This window comes from Sinocyclocheilus anshuiensis, unplaced genomic scaffold, assembly GCF_001515605.1.
Source record: "Sinocyclocheilus anshuiensis isolate Anshui unplaced genomic scaffold, SAMN03320099.WGS_v1.1 scaffold1609, whole genome shotgun sequence".
In the NCBI taxonomy this organism is placed as follows: Eukaryota; Metazoa; Chordata; class Actinopteri; order Cypriniformes; family Cyprinidae; genus Sinocyclocheilus; species Sinocyclocheilus anshuiensis.
Window position 1 is genome coordinate 469939 of NW_015540958.1, and position 15248 is coordinate 485186.

The following is a 15248-nucleotide window of genomic DNA, read 5'->3' on the forward strand; positions in this document are numbered from 1 at the left end:
GGAGCTACTTCTCTAAGTTTATGTCTATGGCGATTCACGCAGGTATGTGTTACTCCGCAGCGGTGACGACCCGACCAGGCTACAATAGTCCAAATATAAGTACTTATTATAAGTGTACCGTAGTGATTCGGAATAAGACAAAAACGCGGTTTGGAAGATGAATTCATGATGTACTCGCTCATTATATACATTTTGCAAATTTTGAACACAGAAAAAGTTACATAGTGCTGCTTTAAGTGAGTTTATGCTTAAAACAAGAAAAAAAATCTATCAGTGGGGTAAGAAAAATAAACTTAATTCAAAGGCAAAAAAGGTTTTTCTTACCTCCCTGATAGTTTTTGTTTGTGTGTCTGTTATTTAAGCATAAACTTAATTTGATTTACTGTTGATAGTCCTTTTTTCAGAAAACAAGACTTTACATCTTAAGTAACTTTTAGATGTTTGTAATGGAAAACAAGAAAAATACTAAGATTGTTAGGTTTTTTTTTGTTCGTGAGCAAATCCACATAAAAGAACATTTTGAGAATTGAAGTGACCATCTAAACAAACCGTAAGTGTCGTATGGCCTGAGTTTTTTTAAATTTTATTTTACAAGCATGTCTTTTCACACCAGTGAAATAAATTTGATCAAGAATCTTCTTAGGCAATACAGAAGCTGTACCTTTGCCAGCGATTTCCTTTATCACTAACCTGTATCTCAAGCTGTGGTCAAAGTCAACATTACTCTGAGGAGTAATTGATCCATTGAAAGCATAAGGCTGCAAAACATTATCAGATGCAAGCCATTAGAAGCCAATAAATGTAACCGAATGCATTAAAAAAACTAAAAAAATCAGCTTAACATGCTTCAAGTACCCCATAAGTCAGAAGCAATCCTTGTGGCTTCAGTATTTTTCCAACACCATTAAACAAACCCTGAAGCAGGCGAAAAAAATATTAGGTGATTTAGAATGCAGACATTCAACAAATAGAGAGAAAGAGAAAGAAAAGTAAGCACGCTTAATACCATTGTGCAGGTCGGAGGTGAGATGTGCATCATGTTGATGTTCACGATGAGATCACATGACTCGGGTTGAATTCCAGCCCAGTTCTCCCAACTCTGAGACACATCGAGATAGATGGGTGGCTTGACATTCTGCAGCTTATGATACTCTCTATATGCCTCAATACTGCAATACAAAAATGAAATCACAAATTGGTTCTTAAAATAAGTCATTAGACATTTAGCATTCAATAGCAGGAATGAATTTATGGTATGCAGCCTAATCTAAAGAAGAGTCGGGACTCAGGAGGGACTTTGAACTAACCTTTAAAGGGTAGTTCACCCAAAAGTTTAAATTGCCATCATTTACTCAGTTCTTCCAAACATGTATGAGTTTCTCTCTTGTGTTAAACACAAAAGAAGATATTTTGAAGGATGTTAGTAAGCAAACAGTTGGCGGTAGCCATTGAATTCCATAGTATTTTTTTCCATCCTATGGAAGTCAATGGCTGCCGCCAACTGTTTAGTTTCCAACATTTTCCAAAATATCACCTTTTGTGTTCAACAGCTGGAAAAAAATTGAGGTTTAGAACAACTTGAAGGTGAGTAAATAATGACAGAATTTTCATTTTTGGATGAACTATCCTATAGCTCTGTCAGAATATGTGTTTGTAATTGGACTATACTTAATTATTTCTCTGTTATTTTTAATTAATGAGTTAATTTCTGTGAATTAGCTTGGGACAAAACCCCAAACTTTAATGTTAGCTCTTTCAATAAAGGGTGAGAGAATTGCCTCTATTTTTTTTTTCTTGTTGACAGCAATGACATTCAGGACATTATATTTCTGACTAACACAAGAAATGAAGTAGGGCAACTTGATTTATCCATCGAGAATTGATTGGATTGTTTCATTTCTGTCGTTATTTGCTATTATTCCGTTAAAGTTTATTATATGAACTGGTATCATTTCAGTACCTAAATGATTACGTGGATATTATTTAACAATATTTATTACGCCTGCGTGACGTTCGCTCTAAATGAAATCGTTTCGGAAGCAATAATTTGAATTTTGTGAAAGATTAGATTACATCGTTTTTTTTCCTTTTGGAATAACGTGAATTTATGAATAATGCTAAGATCAAGAACGTGTACTTTGAAAGACCTCTACATTAAAAAAAAATATCATTCGTTTTTTTACTAACTAGACTACTAGAGCAGTGGTTCCCAACCCTGGTCCTGGAGGCACCCCAACACTGCACGTCTTGCATGTCTCCTTAATCAAACACACCTGATTCAGGTCATCAGCTCATTAGTAGAGACTCCAAGACCTGAAATTGGTGTGTCAGAGAAAGGAGACATGCAAAATGTGCAGTGTTGGGGTGCCTCAAGGACCAGGGTTGGGAACCACTGAGTTAGAGCACAGCTACAAAAGGTTTCTAAAAGTGACTGAACAGCGGTATCTAGTGACAGATGTCTGCACCTGCACTCTGAGCAAACTTTGGTAAGTGAACTGTCATTATCACAAGATTGCACGGGGAAATATCAATTAAAGGGTAGATTAAAGGATTATTTCAGCAAGTATTTCAATCACGTGCCTCTTTATTATTCAGTTAATGAGATTTGTTTTCATAACTTGAATAGTTTCAACCAATGCATTTCTGCAGCAGCGTGAATGTAACTCTGGTGCATAAGAGATTGAGAGATTTCATGTCTACATCTAAAGGCAAGAATTCAAGATAAATCAAGGTGTTGCGCATATTTACCTCGATATGGACTGCGCTTCAATTTCAGACGGTTGCCATGAAATGTTGGGAAACGCTTTGGCAAAGTGAATAACATGCTGTCCTGTGCCAGAAGATATTTCCAGAGCGACCAGAGGCCTGTCTGATGCCACTCTGCTTTTTAAAACAGCGAGGATCGGGTCTTTGTTTCTGTCGGCTGCTGCAGCATTCAGCATTTTACACATCCGACGACAAGTTCCTGGAACCAAGAGCAAAACGTGAATGGCTATAACAACAGCAACTGGAAGAAGCGACGTAAGTCAGCCAACCAGAATCCAACAAGACCTTTACAAGCTGCGAAGTACGGCGATCCGAAACACTTCCTAAATTGTGCAAACGCCCAAAACAAATCCATGCATTTCGATGATGGCGGCTCACACCAGGTCACGTGAGATGCTCCTTCATTTCGTAACGGCGCAGAATTGCAAGGTTGCAAAAATAACTTTTTAGCCAGTAGGGTTGTTAACTATTCACTCCGTTGAGCGGTTTAATGCACAATCTCTACTGAAATGCAATACGATTTAGAGTGCAATGCATTAGATTCCACATCCCATAATGCATCGCGCTTCAACTTCCCTTTTTTTGCCTTCAAAAAGTGGCGCTTAAAGTCGAAAGAGTCTGTGAATACGCTCCGTGCAAACGTTTGGGATCACTACGAGATTTTTAGGAGTCAGCAGCTAGAGGTACAGAGAGTGCAGACATCAATACTTGTCTTAGTTGCTATGGGGCTTCAACTTCTCTCTGGTCCAGTTTGTTTTCTGCTTTGCACAAGCCATTGAAACAGCCTTCATATGTTAAGAGAAAAATAATGCATTTTTAAAGAAACATGTCTCTTTAAACATGTCTCATTGTCATTTTTTTGAACAAAACTGAACTGTAGAAATAGCCAAGAAGAATAGAAGCGGCTGAAGATGACTCAGGTGAGCTCATAGTTGTGGTGTAGTTTGCTCTATTTTAGCTTGGAGGTATCAGTGCGAGAAGTGTTGCAGTTGTGCAGAATACTATACTTCATTACAACAAGAAAGCCAAACCATAATGCATTAGAATATAATGTAGAATTATGTGTTGCAATACAATGCAACAAAAACAAACAGTTCACAGATTCAGCGGTTCAAAGGCACCCAAAAAGACTTCATATTATAGTTATGTGAAGTTTGTTTAATTGGTGACTTACTAAAGCTTTATTTATGGGTCAAAGACAAGATGTCCCATTTTGTTGTCCGCGTCAAATGAAATGTACAAAAATCATTTACAAAAAAGCATATTAAATGCAAGTAAAGTGTCCACTTTAATGTTTCAAATAACTCTTGTGAAAATAAAATGTCAAAATATTGGTGAAATAATTGCATCATCATTCAGTGACCGATATGTTAAATGAAAAAATATATATACATGTAAAAATATAAAAGAAAAAGTTATTACACAATTGTTATTATTTTTAATGAATAAAAACTTCTCGCTGAGCTGACAAATGGGTGAAATCCTGTTTGTTTGAATGATGCCTTTTAATGTCATTAATGATTTTTGCTGTTTCCACTGTGAAAGTATGATAGTCGATATTTTTTGCTCAGAAAAAATGAAATTAAGCAGCACATCTTTAAGGTACAGAAAAAAAAAATCAGTGGCTGGTGGTGAAAGCGCGCCACCCTGCGGGTATCTATGGCATTTTAGTGTAGGTAATTTATTTTGTATGCATTTTTATTGCTCCTTTTTTTTTTTTAAGATTTTTTTTTTATTACAGATGACCATCTAAATAATAAAAAAAAGGAAATATAAAAAGCTTGGATATGACAAAAAAATACAAAGTATCACTTCAGAAACATTTACAGTAGTTTGATTATTATTATTGTTGTTATTAGTTTTTTTTTAAAATTTTTATTCAGAACATCAGAACAAAGTCCGCGTATTATACTCGACTTTGGGCTTCTTCTTTTTGTAAAGTTGCGTGAAAAAATCCCTGGTTGCGGTTGTTTGGGCTTATTTAAAAAAATATGGTTGCTTGTTAGGGAAATCTGACAAGCAACTTCGTTTCTTTATTTATGTTCGCCGTATTCTCCAATGCATTGAATGACACTCTGCTCGCAGTTAATAGCCAACCAGTACAATATTATAAATGCTGCAGCGTAATTTGCCAAATGTCCCGCCCCCTCCTCGCCCTCATTGGAGAAAATCAAGTTCAGAAAGAAGGCGCGTGACGCTGTAATCCAAGAGATGGTAGAAGTAGACGCAGAGGCGTGGGATGGCTTTCTTTTAGCCTAATTCTTAATGTTTTACAATGTTTTTGTAATGTATTAATTATCACGGGTTGTAATAAAAAAAAACAAGTAGTTCTATACTAATACTAAGAGTAAATATGGTTCGAATAGCCTATATTTTAGTAGGCTATGCTATAAATATGTGGCTATGTTACACAGCTCCCCTTTGAAGCGCTTGTGTTTTTCTCCTTTTCCATCTCTCCAATCCTATTCTGCTCACAGGTGATTGGAGATGAGTTTTGTTCCCACTTTTGTTGCAGTGTGCTGATTTTTGTAAATAGCTTCTGTTTTAGTGGTTTCAGTTTGATATGTTGCAGGCTCATTTATTGGTAATAAATAATATTGATGATGATAAATCATCAAAAAAAATTTGGGGCTTGTTTTTGAAGCTGCGGTTGCTTATTTGTCTCGCGAGAGTTGGCAACAGTGGACGCAGTGTGTTGCAGTAAAATAGCACCGTGCAGAAAATATGACAGAAGCGTAACTTCACTGATGACTCTTCAAGTGCAGTATGTCGAGACAAACATTACTAACACAACAGCACGCTTTACAGTGTTTGGGAACGGCGCTCGGTGCTGTACTGTTGAGATCTATCGCCACTACTCACAGATTGCCTCCTCAAGCAGATGAAGCGTCCCTTTATGTCCACGTGAGTGTCTAAACACGTCTGTCAAAGCCAGTCACTGGCAAATACATAGAATGTCAAATTTATTCTGTTTTACCTGTCTGTATTTCTCCTTTTTACAGTGGCCCTATTGCCTAAAAAGATGCTCCTACTGCAACTTCAACAAGTATATTCATCGGAGTCAAAACCACGCGGTCATGACAGCATGTCTGCAGAAAGAGACACAAACCTTACTGCAGCTCAGCCAGGTCTCCAGGTCAGTGTGCAGAGATACTGTCAAATAATATGCTCTAAAGCAGTGAATCTCAACATTTTCGTACCGGACCGGACCCCAGTCCAATTCAGAACCATCCTCAAGGACCCCCAGAACAAAACTGACTCATCTATGTATCCTTTGTGTCTTTGTGAGGACCAAATGCAGTCAAGTATAATTCAAGTTAGTTGACTTGTCCAGTATTTGGCCATATCATCAGCTATATTGGATTTTTCTTTCATGGGAACATGTCATGTCAAAATATACAAAATGTATACAAAAATTCATACTTTATACGGACCCCCTGGCCTTATGTTAAGGACCACTAGGGGTCCATGGACTGGTTGAGAAACACTGCTCTAAAGAGTATAAAGTATAATAAAAAATAAAATATCTAAACACATTCTTTTAATTTTCTCCTTTTTGTAAGAAATGACAAAATACAGGTTTGGAACAAGGTGTGGGTAAATAATGACAGAATGTTTATGTTTAGGTGAACTATATCCCTTTAATTAATCCTGTGCTGTCCTGTAGGATCAGCTCAGTGTTTTTTGGAGGAGGAACACCCAGCTTGGCTCAGCCCTCCACAATCGCTGCTGTCTTGGAGACCGTCTCCAAACACGCTCATCTCTCAGATGAAGCAGAGGTCACTCTGGAGGTGAACCCTACACCTGCTGGAAAAGCTAGTCTGAAAGACTTCACGTTAGCAGGAGTTAACCGGTTTTCTGTTGGAATTCAGGTACAGTTAGGTCCATATATATATTTGGACACTGACACAATTTTCATAATTTTGGCTCTGTATGCCACCAGAATAGAATTAAAATGAAACAATTAAGATTTTTAAGCTTTAATTCAAGGGGTTGAACAAAAATATAACAAAATGCTTAGGAATTACAACCATTTTTATACACAGATTTTTGCTGTAAATAATGCTGGGGGGGGGCACTGAGCTTTAATTTGAGCTCAAATATTCATTATATAACTAACTTGAATATGTTTTGGTCAACAGCTAAAATAATATAAATTGTGCTTGTGTCCAAATATATATGGACCTAACTGTATGCTGCATGCACATGATGTTACATAGTTTTGACCAAGTCTCCATAGATCTAATGCTATTCTCCACAGTCGCTGAATGATGATCACCTGAGGACACTAGGAAGGGATCACGATTCCCAGCATGCTCTCTGGACAGTGTCAGAGGCCAGGACGCTCTGCCCGGGATGCGTGTCAGTGGATGTCATGTTTGCGCTTCCAGGACAAAGTGTAAAATCATGGGAGAGTGAGCTGGAGAAATTGCTGCCGGTTTGTGATGATCACATTTCACTGTATCAGCTGACTTTGGAAAGGGGTACGCAGCTTTTTAAACAGGTTGACAGCGGTGAACTAACTGTGCCTGGTGACGATGTCACAGCTGTTATGTACAATTCAGCACGGGGAGTCTTGGAGAAAGCTGGGTTTCGTCAATACGAAGTGTCCAACTTTGCCAAAAATGTAAGTTATCATTGCTTAAATTCTTATAAGGTGAAAAAAAAAAAGAAGTTCCTGTGTTGGATTCCTAGGTGTACAAATAAAATGTAATATGCTCTGTATAAAAGTATCTGCCAAATGAATAAATGCTACATTATATACAGTAAATAATCAAAATGTGGAAATAGTAGTTTATGGATTGTGTTTATTGTAGAAAGCTGTCAGTGAACACAATATCGGGTACTGGAAGGGACGTCAGTACATCGGTATAGGACCAGGTACATTTGTGCACATACACTACTGTTCAAAAGATTTTTTTAAAAAAGAGATTAATGCTTTTGTTCAGGAAGAATGCATCTAATTGGTCATAAGTGAAAGTAAAGAGATTGATAATGTTACAAAATATTTATCTTTTACATAAATTGTTCTTTTGGTCTTTTTATTCATCAGAGAATCCTTAAATGTATCATAGTTTCCATAAATATATGAAGCAGCACAACTGTTTTTAACACTGATAATAAGGAATGTTTCTTGAGCAGCAAATCAGTATATTAGAAAGATTTCTGAAGGATCATGTGATCATACTGGAGTAATGATGCTAAAAAATCAGCTGCGCATCACAGAAATAAATATAATTTTAACATATTTTCAAATGGAAAACAGTTATTTTAAATTGTAATAATGTCAATATTATTATTCATGTTAAATCAAGTGTGATATGTGCATTGCATTTTCAGTTATACATCAATACCCCATTGTTGCTTACTGTTTTTACTGTATTTTTGATCAAATAAATGCAGGCTTGCTGAGCATAAGAGACTTCTTTAAGTCTTACTGACCGCAAACTTTTGTTTTGTGTTCAATATCATCTGTTAGGGGCACATGGACGGTTTGTGCCGCGTGCAGTGGGAGGAGTTCAGAGGGAAGCACGAACCCAGACTTTAGAACCAGATGTTTGGATACGAGAGGTTCAGCGTCACGGTCACGGGACACGCCGCCGAATACAGCTCGACCACCGCGGCCTGTAAGACTATCTCATCTGTAGTCCACACACAACTCGCTGTGGAGCGATTACACAGACTGTTATTGAATCGGATGGAAATTGTATCTGCAGGCTGGAGGAGGTTTTGGTCATGGGTCTGCGTATGAATGAAGGAATCACCCAGCAGGTACAGTGAACCGCTGGATAACATAACATAGGTTTTACAACTATAAAATATTTCAACCAGTTATGTTTTCATTAAAAAAAAGAAACTTTTGGGTGATTACTATTAGTAGTGGTATATTTTGCATTGACATTTTCATAACAATTAAGCACATTTTTAATCAAATTATTATTAGTTATTGACTATTTAAAATGTACAGTATGTTTATTTATTTGTTTGGGTGCCATTTTAGATCAAGCTGATGAAGTGACTGATGCCTTTAATTTTTCTGCTTTATTTTTTATATTGTAGCACTGGAAGTTATTCAGCCCAGAAGATGACCTCCAACAAATTTTTGGGATGTCAGAAAAAGTTCAAGAATTTCAAGCAGGGGGACTTTTAAAACTTAATGACAGGTATTGTTTACTGCTAAAATATTATCTGTGTATTTTTACTTGTTAAATAAACCAAGTGTGATACATTGCATTTTCAGTTACACATCAATGCCCCATTGATGCTTTTCTTTATGCTTTAGGGGTTTGCGGTGTTCCTGGGAAGGGTTAGCATTACTGGACAGCATCTTACCCACAATGCTGCTGGAATTAGAGATGTTTTTCAAAAAGCAGTACACCAGCAGAAAGACAGACATTCAGAGAGACAGATGACAGTTTGCATCAGAGAAATATGAGAAAGATTGCACACAAGGTAATGCATAATAAGGTAAAAATGAAACAAACTCTCCCATGACGAGAAACGTTTAGTCTTGAAGAATGAACATTGGTCAGTGATGTCACATTTTTCTGTTCTTTATTAATTTATTCACAAATGCAGTACGTTCTTTTTTACAATTAGCATGTTTTTATGTCTGAATATAATTTTTTTTTTGGGGGGGGTGCATAAGGTAAATATGTGAGAATATGATCTTGATATAATATTGAAGAAAAAAATCATCTTGAATGGAAAACGATGTTCATTGTTGGCATGAAATAGAAATTTACCCTGTTATGAAAGCATGTGAACACCCGTGCATATGCTTCTTTATTTTTTAAAAGCCTTTTGATTTTGTTTAATCAAAATGTCATAACACTCTAAAAAAAATGCTGGGTTAAATGCAACCCAGTGCTGGGTAAAATATGGACAAACTCAGCAATTGGGTTGTTTTGACCCAGCGGTTGGGTTAAATTAAAACTTACCCAACCTTCTGTGTAGTAACCCAACCGCTGGGTCAAAACAACCCAATTGCTGAGTTTGTCCATATTTTACCCAGCACTGGGTTGCATTTAACCCAGCATTTTTTAGAGTGACATTGAAAATGACAAATTTCTCTCTGGTGACATATGAAGGACATCTCCAATCATTTAGTCCACATAAACCACACCCACAATTCAAAATCCAATCAACAACTATAAATTTTTTTTCTTTGGTGTTAATTTGTTGTACTCTGATGTACGTTACAATATGAAAGAGAAGATCTGCCGCTACTTCCATTTAATTGTGACTTTAACCCCCGGTTTCACAGACAAGGCTTAAGCCTAGTCCCAGACTAAAGTGTAAGTCTGAGCTGTTTTAACTGAAAGAAACTTGCACTGACTGATCTTAAAATATATCAGTGCCTCTGTTTTGTCTCAAAGTGCACACCAGTAATGTTTTTTTTCTAAGGCACATTAATAAAAATTACTTAAATGTCCTAATTGAACTATTGGCTAGTCCTGGCTTAGTCTAAGCCCTGTCTGTGAAACCAGGCCTAAGTTAATTACTTTTTATACTGAAAAAATGAGAAACTAAAAAAAACAAAAAAAGATTAAGATTTGTACTCATGTATTTAAAGTATATGGAAAATATAGTAGTTTTTGTTTGTTTACATCACATGCTAATTTTAGAGTCATCACATTGAAAGGTTTCCGAAAATGGTATGAAAGTTTTTAAAAACCATATGAAACGAATACAGAGTATTTCTAAGAACTTGAGATGTACGTTTTAAACTGGATTTGTAAAATATTGGCAATTTTTACAGTTAATATTTTAAAGTAATATTTTAGGAATCTGTAAAAAGATGAACACAGTAAACTAGATAATTGCCTTCTCTGATCTATGACATTTGATGTGATTGTATTCCCTGCGGGCTTTTATATCTTGAGTTATTTGGCACAGAAGTGATTTCTCATTGCATCTGCCATTTGAAGTTACTCTTCTCCAAACCAACCACGTTCTCAGTTAGACAGAAGGTCATTGAAGAATCATGAATTATTCATTATGCTCCCTATTCACAGTATTATTTCTTGTTTAAGCACAATTAAAATATATTTAGTTATTTTAGATATCATTTTGAAAGTTAGTAATGTAGTTCAGACAACATTTTTCAAGCTATTCATAATAGAAAACGCGTCAAAGTAAACGAGCGGTACGCTGTCCATGGTGCTGAGCGCTGTTTGCATAACGCTACCAAACAATCAGTCATGCACATATCCGTGTATGCACCGAAACGTCTGTGCTATGCTTACTTGTCTTACTGTTAATTTAGGTTATCATTTACTGTTCTCAATATTCATCACTGGATTCATGAATATTCAAAGTCTAAAGGGAATTCATCTCTCAGCTGTGTCGTGTTGTATAATGTCTATTATGCAAAGCATGATTGTACTGTATTGTCCGGGACTCTCACATACAAGTGCGTGGGCGCGTTTTCTTACTAATATGAGAGAATTTTACGCCAGCATAGCGATGATGACTCAAGCCACTGCAGAGGATGAGAACCATGGCTTCACCACCCACTCCTTTCTTCCCGTTGTTCACCCATAAATGGTCATACTGTGATTAAACTGGTTTCTCCTTAAAGCAGAGGCGTAGATACTGTCTGTCAGCAAAACTGAGGTGAGGTGGGAGACACGGTATAAATATAGCTCGGCTCATGAATATTAAATACGTGACGTTACATTCTCTCGTCTTTCCTGTCGATATGTGTCACGATTGATGTTGATTTGGTTGCATCAAGAATCATTTCTCATTATGAATGTTCGACATTTCTGCAACTTCAGGGGAAATTGTTTGCATTGACCCTGATTTCTTGAAAAAGCTCATGCATTTTGAGAAAAAAAAAAACGACGCAATATTTCTTAGAGGCAACTTTATAATTTTTTTTATTGTTGTCTGTAATACAAGACAAAGTGGAAACAAATTTGAGGTAACATAGGTCTATTATCAAGACTCGCTGCGTTTTTTTTATAGTTAGTATAAGAAATGTTGAAACAAATTTCAGGTAATACATTCAACATAAAGAAAACAACATTGTCCTATTGGAAAAAGCATGTCGGTAACTGTTTTGGAATCGGTTTACTCCAACTAATTTAGACCAGCTTTGCACTGAAACAAAAATGGTAACCTGGAAACGGTAACATCAATATTAACTGGTTTTCAAGTCAAATATATGAATTTACATAAATGAACCAATCTAAATACATTAATTTATACCAACAAAACTAATGTTTATGGGGTAAATCAAGTAGAAATGGCTCTTTAGGATAACAATAGCAGGTTACCACTTTCTACAGTGTGGTTGACCAACCTCAGTGTTCCAAAAAAAAAACTACTTTGACCATCGAGTTGCTGGTTTGTTGCTGATCCACCAGTTTGTCTACCAGTTTGCACCCGATAATGACCAGTTTGACCAACTTAAGCCCGATTTTCCAACAGGGTTATAATAAATACATTTCACAAATACTTTGTCAATGTGTAGAATCTGTCCCATGGTCCAGCCAGGGACTTACAGAATATAATAATTCTTACATCGTTGAATAATTATTATTCATAGGTTTGAAACAGAGTCCCTAGCGTTACTCTTTTACTGTATTTGACACCTCTCAATAGGTGTGCTTCGTTTAGGGGTGCTCGGGCCCATCACGCGCCGCAGATCGCTACTGAAACTCGGTCTGCGGGCGAGGGGGTGCACCGCGCCACACGGCTCTTTCATGGCTCTTTTGTTTCTCTTTCTGCTGCTCAGCGCTTGATACGTGTGGATGGAGATGTCTCGATGGAGAGAGGGTCTGGTTTCTGTGGGGAGCCCTCCCAGCACCGCCAGGGCCTCGAACATCTCCTCCATGTTGGTGCAGTCTTTGGCAGACACCTCAAAGAGGACACTTTCCTCCCCGAGAGACTGGCGGATATCGGAGTGCTGCACAGCTCTCGAGGAGTTTAAGTCCGTTTTATTGCCACAGATTATTATCGGAAGCTGTCTGTTTTCTTTGGATTTGGTCAGCTTGGATTTTGCAGTGAAAATCTCCTCGCGTAACGAGCAAATCTCCGTGAAAGACTCTCGGTCAGTTACGCTGAACACCAGCAGGAATATGTCACCTGTTGAAGTCATAAAGCACATGAAATTAGATCTTTGTAAACCACGGGCTATAATTAAACGATTTAAAGAACACTAATTGAGTAAAAACACGGTGCACATACTGACCTGTCAGAATAGACAGTCTTCGCTTGGCCGGAAAGTCTCTCTCTTTGGACGCGTCCAGGATGTCTAACTGGTATCTCTCTCCTCGGATGTGGTAGAGTTTGCTGTGAAAGTCTTCGGTCGTTGGCTCGTACTGTTCCTCGAATCCATCATCACCCAAAAAACGGCGTATAGTCGCCGTTTTACCCACTCGGGGCGCGCCGAGCACAACTATGCGCCGGTAGTGACTGGGTTTTACGCTGACCAGCTCGTCGTTTTTACTCTCATATCTCATATGCTTTGTTTTATGGAGCTGAGACGCGGAAAAGGGATCCAGAGATCTCCTGGGTTTGCGTTCAGACGACGAGGGTCGCTTTCCAGTGCTGGAGGTGCGCACCACTCGCGCCTTTGGCTCTGGATGTCTCCAGTGCGACGCGCACTGCAAATGCATGTCAGCTGTTGCGGTGCCTTCGGAATGATAGCTGCAACAGGAGAGCGTCGCGGTGCCATCAACTGAAAGAAGAGCTTTATCAGTTGTGTTCACCTCCATGCTCCTTGCTGGTATCATCCAGAACGGCTGGTGGTGAGGTCGGCAGGACGGCTGTAGGGGAGGCGCAGCACCCCGTGCTCTCGGTGCAGTGAGTTGTGCACGGTTCCCGCAGTGCTTTTTATATGCTGATGATGGATGGGTGGTCTCGTGTGGTGCGTCATTCAACGCTTAGGGCTGAACAATTCTGCTGCCTATTTAAGGTATTGCCCACCGCATTGTTACTTGGATATGGGCCATTATTATGTAGAGCTACAGAGTATTGTCAGTTAAATGCAGCTATAATGCAGACTTAAGTCCTGTTCATATCATTACTGACGAAGTTAAAAGTTTTAATTTTCCAGCTTAATTTGGAGTGAAAGATGCTTGAAAAATCTTAATAATACTGTAAAAATGTAGCCATTTCTCCCATAAAATGAGTTTTGTTGATATAAATTAATGTATTTAGGTTGATTGAGTGGCGTTAAATATTATGTTTGACTTGAAAGACCATTCTATTTTTCAATGTATTGTCATAAATAATTGTACATTTATATAAAATACATGGAAGAACAAGTTAACAGCATGATTTTGAGTGTGATATTTTCTTTATAGTTCAATAAAAGTAATAAAGAGTAACTTACTCTCATTCAGAAGTTTAGGGTCAGAAAGATTTTAAAATGTTTTTTTTTTGCATTTATTACGTAAACATTTTGTAAAGTAATATTGTGAAATATTACAATTTAAAATATCAGTGTTCTGTTTGAATATATTTTAAGATGTGATGTGATGCAAAGCTGAATTTTCAGCATCATTACTCTTTTCAGTCTTCACTGTCACATGCAGTGTTGGGGAGTAATTAGTTGCATGTAACAGAATTACTTAATTGAATTACAAAATAAGGTTACACTTTATTTTAAGGTGTCCTTGTTACAGTGTAATTACATAGTCGCCGTTTTACCCACTCGGGGCGCGCCGAGCACAACTATGCGCCGGTAGTGACTGGGTTTTACGCTGACCAGCTCGTCGTTTTTACTCTCATATCTCATATGCTTTGTTTTATGGAGCTGAGACGCGGAAAAGGGATCCAGAGATCTCCTGGGTTTGCGTTCAGACGACGAGGGTCGCTTTCCAGTGCTGGAGGTGCGCACCACTCGCGCCTTTGGCTCTGGATGTCTCCAGTGCGACGCGCACTGCAAATGCATGTCAGCTGTTGCGGTGCCTTCGGAATGATAGCTGCAACAGGAGAGCGTCGCGGTGCCATCAACTGAAAGAAGAGCTTTATCAGTTGTGTTCACCTCCATGCTCCTTGCTGGTATCATCCAGAACGGCTGGTGGTGAGGTCGGCAGGACGGCTGTAGGGGAGGCGCAGCACCCCGTGCTCTCGGTGCAGTGAGTTGTGCACGGTTCCCGCAGTGCTTTTTATATGCTGATGATGGATGGGTGGTCTCGTGTGGTGCGTCATTCAACGCTTAGGGCTGAACAATTCTGCTGCCTATTTAAGGTATTGCCCACCGCATTGTTACTTGGATATGGGCCATTATTATGTAGAGCTACAGAGTATTGTCAGTTAAATGCAGCTATAATGCAGACTTAAGTCCTGTTCATATCATTACTGACGAAGTTAAAAGTTTTAATTTTCCAGCTTAATTTGGAGTGAAAGATGCTTGAAAAATCTTAATAATACTGTAAAAATGTAGCCATTTCTCCCATAAAATGAGTTTTGTTGATATAAATTAATGTATTTAGGTTGATTGAGTGGCGTTAAATATTATGTTT

General features: G+C 38.0%; 3 protein-coding genes across 6 annotated transcripts in view; 1 reads left to right on the forward strand and 2 right to left on the reverse strand.

Annotated features, from left to right (window-relative positions):
- The window catches only part of mettl26 (methyltransferase like 26), a 7761-nt gene extending 1797 nt beyond the window's left edge, over nucleotides 1-5964 (reverse strand). Inside the window, exons 1-5 of one of the 2 annotated variants that reach the window (XM_016488241.1) lie at nucleotides 5876-5964; nucleotides 2749-2965; nucleotides 1007-1169; nucleotides 856-915; nucleotides 691-758 (exon numbers count right to left, since the gene is read on the reverse strand). In XM_016488241.1, the coding sequence (XP_016343727.1) occupies nucleotides 691-758; nucleotides 856-915; nucleotides 1007-1169; nucleotides 2749-2951 (494 nt within the window). In that variant the 5' untranslated portion in view covers nucleotides 2952-2965; nucleotides 5876-5964. Of the gene's footprint in view, nucleotides 1-690; nucleotides 759-855; nucleotides 916-1006; nucleotides 1170-2748; nucleotides 2966-3051; nucleotides 3500-5875 lie in introns of those variants that run through there. The other variant, XM_016488240.1, reaches the window with a different exon arrangement.
- Nucleotides 2956-9358, forward strand: rsad1 (radical S-adenosyl methionine domain containing 1). Of its 3 annotated transcripts, none has more exons than XM_016488237.1 (10): nucleotides 2956-3021; nucleotides 5575-5670; nucleotides 5769-5902; nucleotides 6434-6638; nucleotides 7028-7393; nucleotides 7584-7647; nucleotides 8246-8393; nucleotides 8484-8538; nucleotides 8827-8930; nucleotides 9050-9358. In XM_016488237.1, exons 1-10 carry the CDS (start codon nucleotides 2989-2991, stop codon nucleotides 9177-9179), a joined length of 1335 nt encoding a protein of 444 aa, XP_016343723.1. In that variant the 5' UTR covers nucleotides 2956-2988; the 3' UTR covers nucleotides 9180-9358. The 3 variants fall into 3 exon arrangements, with proteins under 3 accessions (XP_016343723.1, XP_016343724.1, XP_016343722.1); XM_016488238.1 differs by lacking the exon at nucleotides 2956-3021 and adding an exon at nucleotides 3645-3686; XM_016488236.1 differs by lacking the exon at nucleotides 2956-3021 and having other exon boundaries at nucleotides 5455-5670.
- A 2994-nt stretch (nucleotides 9359-12352) lies between these two features.
- On the reverse strand, nucleotides 12353-13493 carry rasd2a (RASD family member 2a). Its single transcript, XM_016488257.1, has 2 exons — nucleotides 12968-13493; nucleotides 12353-12861 (listed from the first exon to the last, which is right to left on the reverse strand). The coding sequence occupies exons 1-2, from the start codon at nucleotides 13491-13493 to the stop codon at nucleotides 12353-12355; spliced, it is 1035 nt and encodes a 344-aa protein (XP_016343743.1).
- Nucleotides 13494-15248: the final 1755 nt, after the last annotated feature.